The 21,881-nt window shown below is 37.8% G+C and overlaps 1 protein-coding gene across 1 annotated transcript in view; it reads left to right on the plus strand.

Annotated features, from left to right (window-relative positions):
• Positions 1 to 21,881, plus strand: part of agps (alkylglycerone phosphate synthase) — a 55,930-nt gene that overhangs the window by 19,203 nt on the left and 14,846 nt on the right. Inside the window, exons 9-12 of the mRNA XM_059499532.1 lie at positions 14,792 to 14,917; positions 15,031 to 15,139; positions 19,194 to 19,321; positions 21,465 to 21,516. Of these exons, the coding sequence (XP_059355515.1) occupies positions 14,792 to 14,917; positions 15,031 to 15,139; positions 19,194 to 19,321; positions 21,465 to 21,516 (415 nt within the window). The remainder of the gene's footprint in view (positions 1 to 14,791; positions 14,918 to 15,030; positions 15,140 to 19,193; positions 19,322 to 21,464; positions 21,517 to 21,881) is intronic.

Raw genomic sequence — 21,881 nt, forward strand, 5'->3', positions numbered from 1 at the left:
GGTTTTTACTAGTTTTAGACCGATCTCTTGTTAGCCAAGAATATCTGCCACCGTCACTAGATATACAGATGTGGATATACAGAAATCACTGCCGTTCAGAAGTTTGGGATTGGTATCATTTTTTAAAATGTTCAAAGAAGTAAAGACAGATTTGTGAAATATAATGTCTTTACTGTGCCTTTTGACCTGAATAAAAAGTGTTAACACATTTCAATAAAATAAATAAAATCTTACTGCCCCCAAACTTACGAAGCACCAAATAAATGTCTATTGACATGTTGCTTGAGACGTACTGATATTGTAATTCTACTTTGTTTTTCTACTGTTGAGCACAAAATAATCATTTAGAAGAATGCTAGTCTCCAAAAAGTTGACTGTAGCCATTGACTTCCATTGATTTTATCAGTTTTTATCTATACTGTCCTTCATTTGGTTACAAATGTTCTTCATAATATCTTCTTTTGTGCTCAACAGAAGACAGAAACTGATATACACTGGAAAAAAGGCCACTCCAAAAATAAGCAAAAAAAAATTAAACCAGGATATTTTTGCTTGTAATAAGCAAAAAAATCTGCCAATGGAACAAGTGAAAATTATCTTGGTAAGATTTCTTGAAATAAGACATTATATTTAAGCCTTACAAGATAAGAGTGATCTTGAAATTAGCTGGGAAAACTCATTTTTAACTATATTTTACTAGTATTGGGATGTTTTGTCTCTCATAATAAGCTTGTGATGCTCAAAAATAGTATTTTCCCCCTCAAAAGTGGCATCGTTTTTTTGTCATCCTGTTTGTTTCAAGTGTATTTAAACTAATTTCTAGTTCTATAATTGTTATACTGTTCTAGATTTAAGTCTACCACCTACTTGAAATAAGATTAGAAACTAGCATTTTGAGACAAAATGCCTTGAAGTTAGCATTCCTGACTCGTATTAGGCAGTGCTCTTTGCCATAATAAGCCACAATTTACTCATCTCAAGTGTATTTACCTTATTGTAAGCTCTACAAAAGTAATACGGTTCTAGATTCAAGACACTAACTACTACTTATAAGACAGAAAAAATGAAAACTAGTCTTGCATAACCAACTTCTTACATTTTATTTAAGCAGCAAAATGTCTCAAAGGACTGCAGGGAAATAGCTTCATTTTTCTCAACATTTTGATTCACAAAATTTATGGAACTGCAAAATGAAAACATAGCAGAATATGTGAGTGAGTTAAGGACAGGTCCAAATATCTAACCAATGTGCCCCTCAATAGACGTACAAAATCTGACACCCTCAAAGCATATAGACACACTAGGCACACTAAAACTGCTGAACCATTCATTCTTAATACAAATGCTTAATATTGTAACATTCAAATTAAAGGTTTTGGGCTTACATAAACAACTAGTTTCAATGTTGTATTGAGGGACATCACCATTAAGGATGAACCATACAGCTCAACAGGACAAAAACCATTGTTGCTATATTCACTTATCCCAACTTAACCGCTTAGTCAATACTCTTTCACAGTAGATGCACCTAAATTAGTGACTGCATCTACTGAACAGACAATTTGTTGTGTAAACCTAATATTAACTGAAAAGTTAAAATAAACTTAAAACTAAGCAGAATCTGCACTGAATTGTGCAAACAACACAAAATATTATATAACATCACATACCAGGATATCGGCATGTTGGCTAATATTGTTGTGCACCCCAAATGAACACTGGGCTAACTTAGCAAAATTCCGACCAAGAAATGAAAACTAGTACCTAGGACTGCACAGTAAATCGCATGCAATATTTAATGCGCATCTTGTCAGTAAAGCCGGTTCTTTAATCAGCGGTAAATCTCTACACGTGCGTGATTTCACATGGAGCAGCATGAACTACACCGAGCCATTGTTCACAGACAAGCTGCACAAAACCACGATCATATTTTGGACGTTTTGCGCAGCTTGTCTGTGAACAATGGCTCGGTGTAGTTCATGCTGCTCCATGTGAAATCACGCACATGTAGAGATTTACCGCTGATTAAAGAACCGGCTTTACTGACAAGATGCGCATTAAATATTGCATGCGATTTATCATGCAGCCCTACTAGTACCCTTGGAGGGAGAGAGGAAGTGCTGTCCTACATGACCACTGCTTTTATTGGCCAATAAAAGCCTTCCACTCAGCCATGCTCTTCTTGTAAGACGATGTGAGATCTCTCTCATGGATTTTGTCTAAGAGGATCTCCGTCTGTATGACTGAAAGCAGAGTGGCTACACACTTTGGATAAGTCAGGTGTAGGGTATAATAGTAGGCCATAAGGTATAAAGTACTCTCAGTAAGCTTGTCTTTTGGAAAGGTGGTTATTGCCACATCTCCTACCGCTAGGAGGCAGTTAGACGGACCAACAATCAGGACTGGGCAGGAGAAAGGGCGTTTCTTTAAGTAGGAATTGGGGTCTTCTGTTTCCTGTAACACAACACAGACATCCTTCTGTCAGGATAATGCATTTTGGTCATTTGGAACCTAGGGTAGAGGGTTGTTTACAAACACATAACTATACAAAGCAAGATTCTGACAAAAGTTACAGTACTGAGAAAGCTCCATCTGAAAGTGCTGTGTTTAACGATCCCCAATGCATTTACTGCTTACACATGTCTACCTTTCCAAAAGAAGTAAAAACCAAGGCTAGGCTAGTCTTGCTTGGTTATCATTAGGGTGATAAAACCTGCTACCATACAGTGAAATCCTCTTTCTAAAAACAAATGTTTTAGATGTCTTTGAAGGCTTAGAACATACAATATGTGAATAGGGAATACATCGGGCACCTATCAAATATACCAATACAGACATTTGAATATCATTTAAGAGGAAATTGCTATGTTGTGTATGATACCATGGTTTTAATCATGCACAGTCAATGACTTACATGTACAATGTCCTTGAAACAAGGATATGCTTCTAGAACCTTTTCATGTCTGTCCTCCTCACGAACGCTATTTGAATCAATGAATGCTCTTCTGGATACAAATTCCAAATCCAAGAGATGAGAAACATCCTGGTGGTTTGGATTTTTTCTTTTATACAAAGTTTGTAGGGCCTTGTAGTGCTTGGCCAAGGTTGCTTGACTTGTGTCTGCACCGTCAACATCTGCAAACTTGTTAGCTGTAAGACACAAAAATACCTAAATAATATGCTTCAGTTTAAAGAAAAGTTCATCTCATGTTGTTGCAGAACAAAAATATGTCAAAAACCTGCCATAAAAATCATACATTAATATTAGATTAAACTTTCATGGAACTAATTATATTAACAAATATCATCCCTGATCACAACTACCAAATACCTATTCATTTTTGGAATTTTAACCATTTAAATGCAATTTTTAAAAAAATCAAATAATTTTTTTTTATAACAAATACATGAGAAATATTTGCTTGAAACTCATATGGTCATGCAATTACATACAATTGCATGTAGGCACACAAGTACACCCCTACAAAGATGTAGCACAGTTGGTCAAACTCACCATCAGGACTGGACAGGGCAGAGGGCGCTTCTTCAGGTAGGCTTTGGGATTTTCTTTTTCCTTTAACACATGACATATTTCTGATAGGATAATGTACTTTAAGGATCATTTCTGTTATTTTGGAACTAAAAATGACATTCAATTAAAAAGAGCAAAAATGCCACGAGAGGATTTTAAATGCATAACATTATTTGATATGCTGGAGATATGCTGCACAGTAGACTGATACTTAAAGATACTTCTACAGGAACTACCTAGCTGTTCCTGACACATTACCAGCTTTTTATTAATACCAAATTTCTGTTAAAACTTAATTTCTACAATAATGTTAATAAATCGGTAATAAAAAAGTACAAGTGTAGTGTAAATACCCATCCTCTGATCTAGACCAATAAAGTGGGTTTATTAGTAAAAACAAAGTTGAAACTCACCTTCTAACTCACTTTTTTTGCAGTCTGAGCCTGGGCTGCCACTTCCTTCTGTGGACCGATCTAGAATGATTGAGTCACTTGAATCCATTTCATCCATGTCTTTTGGCTGCTCAAGACAGCGCCTCTTTGTAGAGCTGCAAAGATTAATCAGTTAATCAATTAGTTGTCAACTACTAAATCAATCAATCTGACTTTATTTGTATAGCACTTTTCATACAAACAAAATGTAACACTCCAAAATGTAATAATGTAATATCCTCCACACACATCCAAAGCAATTTCTTTGTAGTCAAACACTTAAATAAGAGCACTCATTAAAAACAGGAAGTGAGGGAGACAGATCACCCAGGACATTGACATGATTGATCATTTGAGTCATTTTTCTTTTTCTTTGTTTTTTTGGAATATCAAATATGATTTAAGCTTCTCAAATGTGAATATTTTCTAGCTTCTTTAGTCTTCTATGTGAAATTAACATCTTTAAGTTGTGGGCCAAACAAGACTTTTGAGGACATCACCTTGACAACTGATAAATTAATCTTGAAAATGATTAACAGAAGGATCTTTGATGAAAAGAATCAGTTACAGCTCACCTCTTTGAATGTCTCCCATCTGGAGTTCTTTTTTGGGGGGGATCTCACATTTTGCAGTCTTTTGTAAAGCTGTGAGTACACAGTGACCTGCACAAGACATTTAATACATTTTTCAAATCACTACTAAAAATGTCCAACATGAAACAGTCATCAACTGGGTGCATTTCACTTACCCATGTATGGAGGCCTTGGTCCTGCAGCATGGGGTAGTACAGTACTATTCTCTTTGCCATTGCGGTAATTTCTGGCTTTGATGGGTATCTGTGTGATTCTCTATCCCCCTTTGCCCTCAGGATTGCAATCATACTGGTCATAGTGTTTCGAATGAGCCGGCATCTGAGCTCCTTTGACATTTGGCAGTTGCGCTGTTCGCCTCTCTTTGACAACTCAAAGTACTGTTGTCGGACTTGTTCAAGTTCTGTGTCGGTGTGCAATACATATTCTGGAAAGGATAACCTCACAACCTTTTCAGGGGTTGTGTACTTTGGAGGACTTGCGTTCACAGGAGTGGATGTCTGTCGCATGGGTGATGCATTAGAGGAACTGCCCGATAATTTTGAGTGTTCTTGGCCACACTCCTGCAAAAAGCAACATTTTTTATTTTTTGTGACAACACAAAATGCAATGTAGAATTGACACAGGGCTGTTATAAACAGTGATACAACTTTATATACAGATACACGCCCAGGTATTGGATCAGTACTTAGTATCGGCCGATACCCTGAGCCCAGGTATCGGAAAGGGAAAAAGGGTATCGGAACATCTCTACTCTCTGCTGCTCAACACGGGGCTTCACATGGCCCGCGAGCAAATCACTCCACAGAAGTAGCAGTGCTTTGCATTCTGAGAATATAGTGACTATACAAATCACAACATGTAAATAGGAAAATGTTGGCATTATTTTGTAACTTATTGGGAGCAGTATACTAGCTGGAGCCATTTACTTCCAGTCTTTGTGCTAAGCTAGGCTAGCGGTGGGTGCGTCAGACAGAGTTACAGCACGCATGGAGATAAAAAGGGTATGTATGGACTTATCTAACTCTGGTGGATACAGTGAATAAGCTAAAGTACCAAAAAGTTGGCGTGTTCCTTTAAATAGGTTGTTAGTTTAGGCCACTAAACTGAGAAACTGACCTCCTCCAACACATCATGACAGGCATGCCAGACCGCTTTTCTCCGTTCTATAAAGTTCTCTGGGCCTGGGAAAAGATCCCGCAAGTCTTCACGAGACAGGGTGCTCATCATTGTCTCTGTGATGTTTGCAGCTATGAAAACATTGGAAGAAAAACATAGCAAGATGAGTGCCCTAGAAATGAAACTGCATGAGACTATTAGAAGTTGACACTTCATTCAAATTAGCTAGCCAGTGCTAACCAGGTACGGTGCCAGGATTCCAGTTTTGGATGGGCCAGACTAATTGTGGTTGTGCCTTAAATTAAAAACGTTATCAAATCAGTTTAACCTAATAAAAATGACTGACTAATAAACTGTTATATTATCTGTGCTTACATAAGAGATTTTAATAGCTTGATGCTCTTTAAATATTTTGTTGCATTGTTAAAAGTTTCGGTGCATAGTACGGACCTAGTCGCGATCTCCCTCCTTGGTTCTGACCTCTCATTGACCAATCTCAATTACACACCACAACTGTGCTTTAGCACAGTGTTTCTCAACCTTTTTGGAGTATTGGACCCCCATAATATCTGAAACCAGCCTCATGGACCCCCTACCCCAGTTCTCATCTGCCATCCACTGTTTTCTTTCCAACCACAATGATTTTCACAGTTAAACGCTATGAATGCAATATCAGTGAATGCAAGTTAAGTAATTAAATTTTTTTTAATGACTGGCAACTTGAATTGCATCTGGCCATTTAATTTGATTGCATTGAAATGGCACAACACATTACACAATCAATCACAACAACATTGTCAATTTCAGAACAATATTCTACTGCATTCTGTAAAACATTACATGTCCATTAATGTCCAATTTGAGATTAATATTTTAACAACGTCCATTTGAATGTTACTTTCTTTTGTAAAATTTACACTTTTTAATACTAAAATTTAATTTTACTGCATTAAAATTACACAACACATGCTTCATCTACAACCAATTCTTTGGAACAACATTCTCTTTCAACACATGGAACAGTTTCAACACTGCCATCTATCTAATTTGGCTTTAACTTTTTAACACATCCATCTGAATGTTATTTTGCTTGAATCTTTTGTTTAATGTGAAATTTGCACCTGTTTATCACAAATAAGCTTTTGCATCCTGGGGTGAAGTGTAGCAACAGCAGCAATAAGGTTCCTCTCCAAGCTGAGTCTGTTTCTCTGTTTGTTTTTATGTGTGCCATGGCTGAAAATGTGACCTCACACAGATAGGTTGATCCAAAAGGCAGCAGTTCATACAGAGCATGTTTCCCAACATCAGGGTACTCCTTTTCAACATTGCACCAAAACTGTGTCAGTGATGTTTCTGAAAACATTATTTTCAAACCCCTATCTGAGGACAAATCAATAAGTCTTTCCTGGAGGGTAACAGGAGCGGTCTGGGTGCAGGTAGACACAAAAGGGTTCCTTATCCAGTCAAGTGCAGAATTATGAACCTCAATGTCAGGAAAATATGATCTGAATTCAGAGGAAATTTTGTCCAAGTGTGCCTGTACTGTCTGCAGAATGCTCACTTTTTCAGCTCTAGCATTAACAAGGCACATGTCCAGCTGAGGGAAACTACTGACATCCCCATTCTGGCATTTCTGACACCAGAGCTCAATTTTCTTCATGAACCCTGAAACTCGATCATACAGGTGTAGGACAGTTGTGTCTTTTCCTTGCAATTCCAAGTTCAAGTCATTCAGCCTGCTGAAAACATCTGCCAGGTAAACTAAATATGCCAGCCAGCTGTTGTTCTTCAGCAGTGGTGCAAGTGAATGCAAGTGCTCAGTAAGAAAGTCACTGACTTGATCCCGTAACTCAAACAGTCTCTGGAGTGTTTTTCCCCTTGAGAGCCAGCGTATATCAGTGTGAAGCAATAATTGCTGGTGTTCAGAATTTGCTCCATCACATAGTTTTTCAAACAATCTGGCATTTACAGGTCGGGATTTAATGAAGTTGATGATTTTAACAGCATCATTAAGGACTTCGTGTAATTTGGGGCACATACGTTTTGAAGCTAAAGCTTCCCTGTGAATTATGCAGTGAACTGTCTTAATGCCAGGGTTTACCTGTTTTGCGCGTGCGAGGAATCCACGGGTGCGCCCCGTCATTGACGCTGCACCGTCCGTGCAGATATGTGAGCAGCGCTGCCAGTTCAACGAGTGCTCCGTGAAAAAAGAGTCCACAACATTAAAAACATCCTCGCCGGTAGTTCTGGCCAGCATTGGCTTGCAGTTGGATAAAGGCACCGTTTTAATTGCATCTGCTGCCTTCTTGTCCAACATTGTTTCTGCTAGGATGGCAGCTGCTGGCACAATTAATTCCTCAGCAACTGAGTATGGTTTTTTCGATTTGGCTACAAGCAAAGATACCTCATATGAAGCAAGCAGGGAAGAACTGTTCATCTGTGTTGCCTCTTTTAGTGTGTCTTGACTTTTCCGAAATTCGGAAAGTTTTCTGTAAAAAAAGTCTGCAGATTTACCTACATATGAAGCATGTCTCGTTGTCAGATGTCGCTGTAAATGGGATGGTTTCATTGCGTGGTTAGACAGGACCTCACCACACAGAAAACATAATGGCTGTGGAGGCTCAGTCGTTGTCATGGTAAACCCAAACATTTTGTAACTGTCTTGATATTGACGTTCTTTTGGTCTGTCCTTTTTAATTCGCTTTTCTGGTGGGCTGGAATTTTCCTGTCTTGTGTCAGACCCGCTGGTAGATGGCCCATCATTTTTTTTAAGCCACCTGTCCATGATTGCTGCTCTCCCCTATGTGACAGTTCTCTGACTGAAATCAACGCGCTGTAAACATACTGGATTGAGTAAAATGGCGGCAAATCGCGGCAAAAATAAATTAGGTCATTTAAAATAATTTGTAATTTCAACCTTAATTCTGGTTTTAGTAATACTAAACAATAAAGCTAAAAAATAAATTTAGGATATTTAAAATATATATATTTTTAAATGGTTTTACGGACCCCCTGCAATTATGCCACGGACCACTTGGGGTCCGCGTACCCCCGGTTGAGAAACACTGCTTTAGCACATCTTTCTATAGACCTAAGGCCTATAGACTGTAAAAGTGGCCAGGAATCTAATATTTCCCAAAAACATAGTTTAGTTCTGCTCGTATAACATAATTCCGAATATATCACAATTCTGTTTAATTGTTTAAAGTTTTCAACAATACACATCAACAACACTGCCCGACAGTTTCAATCAATACTCGGGCACAGAACTTGTTCATTGACAACGTCATGTCATGTAAAACATGCTCCAAAAGAGCTCATAAAGATCAATCACACCCATTAGCCCTAAATCCGGTCATTAGTGGCAGTAGAGCATTCATTAACAACAGACTGAGCTTGGTTATCTGGCTCGGCTCGATGTTCATCTTCAGTTCTCTCTTCACAGCACATAGACGTTACTAGTATAATTAGAGATGCCACTAACTAAGAATTTTTCTAGTGACCAACAATTGTTATTTGTCGCCATTAGTTGACTAGTCTTCACGGTTTATGAATTTAGCGGGAACAAAATGGCGCGAGTAACTCTGCTTTTGTTCTGAACAAAACATAATAAAACAACATTATTCCCAAAGCGCAATTCGGTTCCTACAGTTCACAGACCACACATAACACTTCACACAACAGGTGAAAGAAGGAGCGTGATGTGACAAGTGGGAGAAAGTTTGGGGCCCACAGTGTGCTGCTGTAGCGGGTCATTGTGGAGCAGCCCAGGAAGCAATTAGCTTCTTTTTTTAGTTTCAATAAGGCCTCTGCATTCGTAGGTTTATAAAACGTTATATGATAAAGAAAAATATTTTCATACATACCCCTTAAAATCGACACTGCGACATCAATCCAATTCTTCCATGCTGTTAGCTTCACCTCGCTGTCTCTGTTCGGCTGCAACGACAAACGCTGTCCTCCTAGTTCAAATCCAAATTGGTCCTGGCTCCCAAAAACCGTTAGTTTACGCCCACATTCTCATTTGCAGCAGCTAACTGGCGGGTGTAACCATAGTAACGAGTTTTTACGGCAGTCCTGCTCTATCGACCTGTGATCGGTTTACCGTCCTCATACCTGTGACATCTTTGCTTCCAACATGATTTGGCGTTGCATTATATGCTACATATTTGTGGCATTGACTCTGAAACAACTTTTAAGTCACATTAACACCATGCACAGTCGCAGCCCTGACTTTCGCGTCGTGTGCGGGATTGATGGCTGTCCAAATGAGTACAGGGTGTATAACTCCTTCTACTATCACGTGAAGCGGACACACGCGCATCATCTTCTCCAGGTTGAAGCGGCGGAGGAGGAAGAACCGACTCGCCACGGTTTACCTGGAGCACAAAGGGCAGCCACGAATCACCAAACTTATGCAAGCCCTGTGGCTGAAGCTGAGGGCTCAAACATCATCGTTCCAGCGGTAAGTCGTTAAACAAGCGAAATTTTTACATTTATTTAGGTCAACTGTCCACTGAACATGTTTGTTTGTGTCAGTGACAGGCTCAGTTTGTAATTTTAATTTAAAGTAATAGCAGTGTTGAAAGTAATGTGTTACTGTAATTCCACGATTTTTGTCAGTAACGAGTAATGAACCAGTAATGTTAAAGCAAATACAACTAAGTTAGCCTAGTGAGATTTAAATCGGCTAGTTAACTTATTGGAATACAAGTTCAATTCCAAAGCATTTAATGTTAATTTATTGACAAGAGAGCAAGTGAATGCATACAATTTAGTATGTGTGTCAATCTTACTCATGAAGTACATATTTTTTCTGATGATGTCAAAGTTATTGTTTTTTGTAGTACTGTTTTGTTTTTATTAGTTGTTGTGTTTGTATTTATTTTACATACTCAAAATAAAGACACCTATCAGTAAAAATACACCCATCTTGTACCTTTTTATAGGAAGAAAAAAAAAATCTAGCTAGCTAGGTTACCCAGGTAGTTGTCAGATTGTCTGATGGTGATACCTACAAATTACTATATTTTCCCTGTTTTAATAGATATGTTGTTAATCTCTTTCAGAGTGGATTTCAAGAAGATGGAGAGGGTCGCATGAATGTTGACCTTTCTAAACATGCAACTGCATTTCTTCTTCAAGCCAGAGAAACCCATCGACTGACACAGGTAATTGATGCCATTGATTTTCCAATTAATTATATTTAATTTTTAGTAGCAAGCTTAAAATCAATACGCTTAAACTGTAGAATGATTTAGCAACTGTTCAGACCTGGCATCTTGGTTGATCCGATCACAGGTGGACAGCTAAAGGTACAAAATCTGCCCATCTACTATATTCTTTGAGCATGAGCTAAGAATATAGACAACATAATACACACAACACTTACACTTTTATTTAGCACTGTCCACTTGTGATCCTATTGCTTAAAACACATTTTAAGACAAAGTATAATCAAGGTCTTAAAGCTGCAGAAGTCTATATTATTTCATGATAGTTTTGCTGGAAATACCCTATTTTGATCATTGCACTTCACTAACAATATGTAATTGAAGGGCTACTTTTAAAAGAAGTGTCTGTGAGTTTGCATGTTGACTGCATTTTTATATAAATTTTTATAATATATAAATTTTGTTTGTTTGTTTTCTACTCCCCAGAGAGCTGTTAACCAAATGGTGAGTGGAGTCCAGCAATATCAGGCCGCATTATTGGAGCACCTAAAACAGCAAATGAGCGACATGATTGAGAGACATTCTGGGGACCTGGATCTGCTAAAGAGTGATGCAATGGGGATATTTGACCAGTTTGTTGACCCTTTCTGTCAAATTTCTTCCACCCATTTGCAGGATAAGACCATCAAAGAACTGTTAAAACCATTTGAACCAGAGATTCTTGTCGCAAAACAAACAGTATGTTATGTGAAAAATGGAGACTCCAGAGTTCTTACCATTAAGGACCATTTTTATCATTATATACCGTTGGTGAAAAGTTTGGAGCAGCTGCTATCACATCCAAGAATAATGGCAATGATTGATACGAGGCCACAGGCATGCAAGGATGGATTTTTTCATGATTTCATTGATGGAGACATTAAGTCACACCCACTGTTTTTGAAATTTCCCACAGCATTACAGTTAATTTTATATACAGATGAAATTGAGTTATGCAATCCTCTTGGATCTCGGGCAAACAAAAACAAATTGTTATTGATTTATTACACCTTAGGAAACATCAACCCTAAATACAGATCAAGACTTGCTGCCATTCGTCTGCTTGCCATGGTAAAATCAAAAGATCTTTCCCATTGTGGCATTGATGAGATATTTAAGAGGATTAACCATGACTTAACTGAGCTGTGTGATGGTGTCCAGGTTGTCACTGCAAATGGTGAGAGGACAATTTATGGGGCACTCATGTCTGTGTGCGGAGACACTCTTGCTCAGCATGAAGTGGCTGGATTTAAGATAGGAGTGGGATTTGCCTACAGTAAATGCAGGCACTGTGAATGCAACTTTGAAGACATGCAGGAGCAATTTAAGGAAGATTTGTTTGTTAAAAGGACAATGGCAAGTCATAACAGACAATGTAATGACATTGAAAAGGCAAATACTGACTTTCTGAAAGACAATCTAAAAATGACATATGGCATAAACAGGAGAAGCAAATTAACAGAATTTCCTCACTTTGATCTAATCAATCAAACCCCACAGGACATCATGCATGTCATTCTTGAAGGTGTTGCCCCCTATGAAATCAAATGTGTTTTAAAGCATCTTGTGCTTTCAGGGCATATGGACTTAGACGCATTCAACAGTGCAATTATTTGTTTCCCTTATTCTCCTGAGGATGCAAGGGATAAGCCTTGCCCCATATCTGTCAATACACTGTCATCAAATGACAATAAATTGAAACAGTCAGCTGGGCAGATGCTGGTTTTGTTAAAGATCCTGCCATTTCTTATTGACAAAATTGGAGAAAACGATTACACACAAATGCTACTTAAGTTGTTAGAGATAGTCAAAATTTTGTTTTCACCTATTATTGCTCTCTCAACTCTTTCAAGGCTGAAGCTTTTAATAGAGCAACATTTCAAACAACTGTTTCCAGATGCAAATATTATACCTAAACAGCATTACTTGCTGCATCTTCCTTCTCAGATTAAGGCACTTGGTCCTACAGTGAGGCATATGTGTATGCGCTTTGAGTCAAAGCATTGCTTTTTTAAGCAGTGGGCTTTGAAAAGTAGTTTTAAAAATATATGTAAGTCTCTTGTGAAGCACAACCAACTTTATGAATGTAGTCAGAATGTGCATGAGAAACATCCAATTTGTTCAAGTGAAGTTGACATGGGCCCTGCCTCTGAGGTGAAAAATGTTCACTATGTAGAAGGAAAGATTAAAGACTTTTTAGGAATAGAGCACGTTGAACATATAGTTTCGGTACAGTGGATTATGCAACATGGGAATAAGCATACATGTGGAAAATCCTTGGTTATTTCTAATATCATCAATGATACTCCAGAGTTTGCACTTGTGAAAAACATTTATATTTTAAATGCTTCACTGTATTGTTTTGAATGCCAACCTCTCACTACAGTTGGGTGGATTGATCATTATTTAGCTTATGAGGTAGAAGTTCCTGACCTAGCTCAAGCCAATATTTTCATGGATGCTGAAAAGCTTACTGATTATACAACATACTACTGTGTAAACTTCAATAATAGCAAGTACATTCCACTGAAGTATGATCTCACAGACATTATCAAACATCATTCTTCAGTCTGTATTGAGTGTGGGTATTTGTGCGCAATTATTATTTTTTAAGCACTGACAAACACTGATTGATGACAGCATTTATTTTCACTTATTACTTTTGGAATAACAGAGTGCACCAAAACAGAGAAGGAAACATAATTCCAACTTTTGCTTCTGTCTTTTTTTTACATATCACATGGACATGGTTTGATGGAAAGTAAGAAAAATGGCCACACTGTACTGAGCATTGTGAGTTTTTGTGAGTTGGGCATGTTGACATGCAGTTTTCAATAAAGCAAATTTGTTGTCTCAATTCAAGTTAAGTCTATTTCTTGAAACAAGATGATGCATCTTTTATAAATAACACAGCAGCTTAAAAACCTTATGACATGTCAAAAAAGCTCGTTTCATCTGAGATATGACTCAAAACAAGATGTTTTCAAGACGGTTTCACTTAACAAGATTTTCAAGATGCACAGTCTAAAAACAAGCTACTTTATCTCACTTAAATCTGGCTCTTTAGGTGATTTTGTCTTATATTAAGTGTGATGAGATATTTTGACTAGAAATTAGAAAAATATACTTGGCAAGATTTTGAGTTTTTGCAGTGTAGGTTTGGAACAACATGACTGAATTTTTTTTATTTTTTTCTGTCAGATATTCCCCTTTCACACTGCCATTCCGGCAAATACACGGGTAAAGTGTTCCGGCAATTGTTCCCGGGTCGCTAGACTTTGCACTTTCACACTGCCAGTGATTACCCGGGATATGTGCGTGCTTTCACACACAACCTGTAAAGATCCCGTAACGACACGTGACATCAGGGCGTGATGTGTAATGTACGAGTCGAAATCGTTAGGCACGTTATACTTTCACTGAAGCAAGCAAACGATCTCAGCGTCAACGCGGAAAGTGAGGAACTAACTGATCTCTGCTTCATTACAGTTTGCACATATTTTTTTGTCGCGAACGTTGATCTTCCTTCAAAACGGCTGGTAAAAGAATCACGCGATAACGTGCGTCATCACTTCAACACGGCATTAGATCTGGCTTTTGTTCACACAGCGCTCGTCCCGGGTTGAACCCTGCAATGTTACTAGGTCCCCGACCCGGGTTCAATGCTGGAATCAGTCCCGGGACGTGGTTGCTTTCACACAGAAGGCGACCTGGCAATGTTCCGGCAATATGCCGGGTCCGAAGTGCAGTGTGAAAGGGGCTGTACTGTATTATGTAGATTTTTTTTTTATGAGGTTGATTTAATAAACTATTCTTTTATTGAAAAATATTATGCACAGAAAATAATGCATCACTTGTTGTGTACATTTCTGTTGAGGGTGTTTTGTGTTCTTGGTGTGATTCTAGCTGAATGAGCGTGGTTACTGTACGGGCCACGAGCCGGACTCCATGGAGTTCAGTTCTCTGGGCGGCTGGGTGGCCACACGGGCGTCAGGCATGAAGAAAAACATCTACGGGAACATTGAGGACCTGGTATGTCTCCCATCTCTCTACACACAAACACACACAGGTCTGGGACACGCTCACACAGTGTAGATGTGTTGTTGGAGGTCATTCAGGGTACCTGTGATCTCATGTGTTCCCAGGTGGTGCATATAAAGATGGTGACCCCTAGAGGAGTGATTGAGAAGAGCTGTCTGGGGCCCCGCATGTCCACCGGCCCCGACATACATCACTTCATACTGGGCTCAGAGGGTACGGACTCGTGATGCTTTGTGTGAGGAATGTATCTGTGAGGATCTCCACAAATCTGTCAAGAACATGTTTGACATCTGGCTTGTATTTCCGCTCCAAAAAAATAATAGATAAAAGAAAACAAGATCTATTTTTAAGACCATGAATGTTTTTAATTTCTTGACAATTAGAGGGATAGTTCACCCCAAAATGAAAATGTGATGTTTCTCTGCTTACCCCCAGGGCATTTGTGTCTTCAGTAGAACACAAACTGAGTCTATCACTGTTATAATGTGGATGGGAATCACAGCTAAAACATACAGTAAAATAAGATAAAACATACACAAACAAAACCCAATTAAACCCTGTGGCTTGTGACGATACATTGATGTGTAAAGACACAAAACGATCGGTCTGTGCAAGAAACTGAACAGTATTTATATTGTTTTTTACCTTCAATTCACACAATGTCTGACTGTCTTAACTGCACCTGCGCGTGAGGTGTCGTCATCTACTTTTGAGATTGACAATTTTGATTATAGATAGTGTCAATGCTCCCTTTGAGAGATAGGTAGCGGTTATGCACTTATAAGTCTGTGATCCGCCGTAAAGCAAGAAGAAGAAGAAGATTGGTTTTGATAGTGTATGTTTTTTTGGTTGTTTGTTTTATTATATGTTTTATTATGTTTCATTATAATTTATAACACTGATAGACTGCAACGGTTTGTGTTAATAATCTCAGTTTGTGTTCTACTGAAGAAACAAAGTCAACTACATCTTGGATGCCCTGGGGGTAAGCAGATAAACATCACATTTAAAATTTTTAGGTGAGCTATCCCTTTAAGAACATTTCAAACAAATAGCTTTTTTTTTACTCCATGTAAAATGTCTCAATTTTGAAGTGAAATGACAGTCTGTTTTTATTAGCGATTGCACTTTGGGTGACCTCAGATTCAGTTCAAATCCTTTCTGATCCCTAAATCCAATAAATAATTAAATAAATAATAATAATAATAAATTTAACTTGCACATGTGTGCCTTACTCCCACCTCTGGCAGTAACACCACACTTAGATAGGAAGAGACCAACATGTAAAACCAAGCACAGTTAAATAAATATAAATTGAAAACAAATTAAACAATGCACAATTAAGAAAACTGGACATTAAAGGAATAGTTCACCCAATTATTATTTTTTTATTCACTAACCTTCAGGCCATCCAAGATGTATAGTGTTTGTTTCATCATCAGAACAGATTTGGAGAAATGTAGCATTGCATCACTTGTTCACCAGTGGATCCTCTGCAGTGAATGGGTGCCGTCAGAATGAGAGTCCAAACAGCCTATAAAAACATCACAATAATCCAGTCCATCAGGTAACATCTTGTGAAGCGAAAGCTGTGTGTTTGTAAGAAACAAATACATGATTAAGTTAATTTAACTGTAAACCATCACTTGGCCAAAATATAAAATAACACTCCTTCCAGTAGAAGGTCTACCCACTGTGATGTTTTTATCAGCTGTTTGGACTCATTCTGACGGCACCCATTCACTGCAGAGGATCCATTGCTGCGCAAGTAATGCAATGCTACATTTCAAGCAAACTCATCTACATCTTGGATGGTCTGAGGAAGAGTAAATGTTCAACAAACTATTCCTTCAAGTTCCTCAAGTCTCTGAAAACTTTGGTTAAGTCCGTAGTTCTTCCTCCCAGAAGTCATGTAGCAGTCTTGTCATCTGACTGAAACTTGTGATTTTCAGAAGTGCTCTCCTGTCAGATGTTTAGGGACGAGAGTCTGGAACTGAGACTGTGTTTAGGCTTTCTTCTGAAACAGTAGAGGGCAGTCAAACAAGCTTTTAATGATCCAGTGTTTCTGGTACTCTCCTCAGAGAGGGTAACGAGTCAGAACTATGTGTCTGATATCTCTTATGTGTCATGATGCTGTTTATACGTATCACCCTTATCCAAAGAAAAGGATTTTGTTATTAATCTGTCTCTCTAAAAAGTCATTTAGCCGTTCATTAAGCCCTGAACTGATGAAAAAGGGTCATAATCGTTGTTTGGTAAAATGGTCTGTGAAGCTTTTTATGGCTCATGTGAATTCTTTGTGGGAGGATGAATATTTCCCGGGATTAATTAAACATTCATGATTCCATTAGGAATGACATCTGGCTTCTTTAATGGCTTTGTAATGTCAGGGGCATTTAGACACTTAAGAATGGCCCATTTCCCCCTTTCCCCCTCTGACACGCTAAAGTTCAGATGACAGAGTTATTCTTGTTGTTTTTACGGGGGTCAGGAGATCTTTAGATGTGAGGGTTCCCGTCTCAGAGGTGTGAGTGTGTGTTTGATGGTAAACTGGGTTATTGGCATGTTTAAAGGAATATTCAGGGTTAAAAATGCAACCTAAAGCGATGTCTGTTATCATTGTAAAAATAATCCTGTAAAAAAGAAACAAAAAAAAAAACATAACTTCATCATATAAAGTTACTTTGACAATGTTTGAGATATTATGGGATTGCATAAACCTTTTTTTTCAGAATTATACATTTTATTGAGTGATATAGTGTTAATATACAAAGGTACTACCATCTACCAAAATCTGCCTTTGTAGCCTAGAATGTACTGATAAACACAATATCGGTGGTAAAATATAAAATTATAGTTCATCGTAAGTATCCCCTTCGTAAAACATTTCCATTACTTTTGAATAGAAAATAAACAGGGACTGGGACACACACAAAGACAGAACACCATTATGGCAACACTTATTACTTCAAAATATGTAACACACATTCATTTAATATCATAGATTGTAACACAAAACACCCTAAAGGACACTCCTGATAAAAAAGAAAAGAAAACATGAGCTATTTAAATAAAGTATAATTATATTTTAGCAAAGATTGTAGCAATAGCCAAAAAAAAACATTGTATGGGGCAGAATTATAGATTTTTCTTTTATGCCTAAAATCATTATATGTTGTAAATTTCCTACAGTAAATATATCAAACTTAATTTATGATTAGTAATGTGCATTGCTAAGGACATAATTTGGACAACTTTAAAGGTGATTTTCTCAGTATTTAGATTTTTTTTTTGCACCCTCAGATTCCAGATTTTCATTAGTTCAAATTGTCCTATCATAACAATTTCGAGAAATTGACCCTTATGACAGATTTTGTGGTCCGGGGTCACATATGTGGCGTGTCATGCAGGGACTTCTGGGAATGTGTCTTTACTGTTTTTGAGATGGTAATTCATATAGTTGTCATAATCAGTAGTTATCATAATGATACAGTAATTCGCAGTTTTTACTTTCAAAATCGTTTAATACAGTATTTTATAGTAAAGTTACGTATGTGATGTTAAACCATTTACTGTTTTCTACCCTAAATTTTATTTCCAAGAAACATATATTTGACAGTACTTTGTAGGGTATAATAAGGTAACTTAATGTTACGGTTAGTCTTTTTCTTTAAAAATGACAAACATTTTCACAGAGATGTACCAGTTCTTCCAGTATTTTGAGATTTTAATGAAGACTATGAGTGAATGATGAGGATGAGTGAGGTTTGTTCTGCTCATAAAGTCTCTCCACAGGGCTCACACACGCACACTCGCTCTGGGCCGTCAGTAATGAGTCTAGAAGCCCAGTCTGAGAGCAGCAGACGGAGGGCTTCCCTCAGGGGTCAGAGGTCGTGCTGGTTTGGGACAGGAAGCCTGCTGCGCCGGGCTCTCGCGGCTCTGTTCTCCCGCCTGTGTGCCGTTTGATATTGACCTGCTTTATGTCACTGAACACAGTCTGTAAATCTCCCTGCTTCCTTTCTGAGCGGAAGAAACTTGAGCGCTCCGGTGAAAATGACCATGCAGATCTCCTGCAGAGAGCCAGGGGCTTCATTCTTGTGTGTGTGCGTGTGTGTTACATACACATTTACCTCTCTGACATCCTGTGACTGTGAGACAGTAATAGTGAATCAGATCAAACTTTAAAGCCAATTACTGCTGTGATATTCCTTGTGACCACATGGTTCCCGTTTGTTTAAGCTGATTGAGCATGTGTCTCGCTCCTTAGGGACTCTGGGAGTGGTGACTGAAGTGACTCTGAAGATCCGACCCGTTCCTGAGTATCAGAAGTACGGCTCTGTTGTCTTCCCAAACTTCCAGCAGGGTGTGGCGTGCCTGAGAGAGGTGGCCAGACAGGTCAGTGCAGGATTACACGGGACTCCAAAAACAAGCCCAGCAGTGATCAGACTACCCTGATTTTCTAGAGATGCTTTGATTCATAGACAATCTGAGTGATGCTGATTTCAAAATGATGTCATAACCAAATACTGATACAAATTACCAGAACATCATTCAAAAATTTGGGATCGTTAACAATTTCTTTCTTTTTTTTATGTTTTTGGAAAGAAGTTTGTGTTCACCAAGGCAGCTGTAATATTGCGAAATATTACACTTTGAAATGTTGTCTATTTAAATACATTTTAAAATGTAGTTTATTCCTATGATTTCAAAACTGAATTTTCAACGACATTAATCCAATCTTCAGTCCCTTTAAATTAAACACCGTTTTACCTAAAAACAAACCAATAAAAACATGGTTATGTAGTTAAACCATGGTAAACACAAATTAACACAAGGTTTTGCTACATTAACCAATATTTTAACCATGGTATTTGTAGCAAAACTGTGGCTATACAAAATGGCAATAAAAAAAAAACCTTAGTACACTTTTACTATAATAAAACTGGTTAATTTTCAAGGCATGTGACATGATCCTTCAAAAATCATCCTAGTATGCTGCCTTGCTGCTCAAGAAACATTTCATTTTATTGTCAGTGTTAAAAAGGCATTTTTCTGCTTAATAATTTTGTCAACTATGTGATAGTTTTTCAGAATTATTATTTGTCTAGAAAGTTCAAAAGAACAGCATGTACTTGAATAGCAATTTTATAAATGTCTTTACTGTTGCTGTCATACAGTTTTAAGACATTGCTAGAATATTGTTAGCATGTTTATAGCAGATTTTACCATGTTACCATGTTAATGTAGTTAAACCATGGTTTTGCTTGACTAACCACAGTTTAACAATGGTATTTGTAGTAAAAATGTGGTTATACAAATGGTAATCAATACACCAAAAAACCATACACTCTTACTACAATAAAAACATGGTTAGTTTTTGTAAGGGTTATATATGTTTTAAAGACATTTTGTCATTTTAGCATGTTTGGGAAAGTCGTGGCCTAATGGTTAGAGAGTCGGACTCCCAATCGAAAGGTTGTGAGTTCGAGTCTCGGGCCGGCAGGAATTGTGGGTGGGGGGAGTGCATGTACAGTTCTCTCTCCACCTTCAATACCACGACTTAGGTGCCCTTGAGCAAGGCATCGAACCCCCAACTGCTCCCCGGGCGCCGCAGCATAAATGGCTGCCCACTGCTCCGGGTGTGTGTTCACAGTGTGTGTGTGTGTTCACTGCTCTGTGTGTGTGCATTTCGGATGGGTTAAATGCAGAGCACAAATTCTGAGTATGGGTCACCATACTTGGCCGAATGTCACGTCACTTTTGTGATAGCATGTTTTAATAAATTGCTAGCACAGTAGAATGATTATAAATGTCTTTACACTTTTGTTCAATTTGATCTGTCTTTGCTGAATAAAAGTATTGACTTCTTAAATATTACTGACCTTTGAACGCTACTGTATACATTTAGCATTAACTATGCCAAAAGTATAAATTAAACTCATATAAGTGTTTTATATAGTATGAAATGATATAGCTTTACTCGTATCTGATACAGTATATTGTGCATCTCATGCTTGCGGTGTATATGTGAGAACTCTTATGGTATGTCTGTTAGAGAGCAGCATTGGTTTGAAGGCAGGGATGTGTGTGTGTGTGTGTGTGTGTGTGTGTGTTGAGTAAGGCTTACAGTGTGTGTACCTGCAGCTGACGAATGGTCTTAGATCTCAGCCTCTCATTAGTCGGTGGTCCTGATGCTGGTGTAGCTGTTATTGATGAGCGAGCACAGTGCTAGTGTTCTGTACAGCACTGCTTCTCATTAGTCCATAAACAAACTGTGATCCAACCTTAAAATTAAATTATTGATTATGCTATTCAGGACCTGCACTTCTCCTCTTTGCCCAAGGCTGCCTTAAAAAATATATGGTTTTATTTTAATTGGAATATCATCTTGATGTAGTGTAGGTTTTCCTAAAAATACTTGCTGAGCAATATTAATTTTGTAGATTTGTTTAAACTATGGGTGAGGGTTATTATACGTACATCTCCATTTATAAAATTGTTTCTGTCTGAAGTTTCCTTTTCTTTATTTTTGTTTCAGAGATGCGCTCCAGCATCCATTCGGCTAATGGACAACGAGCAATTTCAGTTTGGTGAGTTTTGTTTTTCTTTAATATTACTTAGTTTTTTTTCTGTGGAACATAAAATATATTTTATACACAGCTCTTCAACAATGACAGCCTGCTGCCTTCAGAAAGAAACAAAAAAGCAATAAAAACGGCAGTAGTCCATGTGACTTGTGAAGTTATGTGTTAGCTTATGTGATTTATTAAATTCAAAACATAAACCATCACAAATAATGATTTTCTGGTCAGTTGTGAACTCAAGAAGTGAATAACTAAACTCAGTCATGCAGTTTTGATTTGTGAACTAAGTGAACAAGAACATTGTCAAAAGATACACGTCTTTTCTGACTTGTTAATATAAATTTTTGCTTAAAGGTGATAAGGCATGTGAC

Source organism: Carassius carassius, chromosome 19, assembly GCF_963082965.1.
Source record: "Carassius carassius chromosome 19, fCarCar2.1, whole genome shotgun sequence".
Lineage (NCBI taxonomy): Eukaryota > Metazoa > Chordata > Actinopteri > Cypriniformes > Cyprinidae > Carassius > Carassius carassius.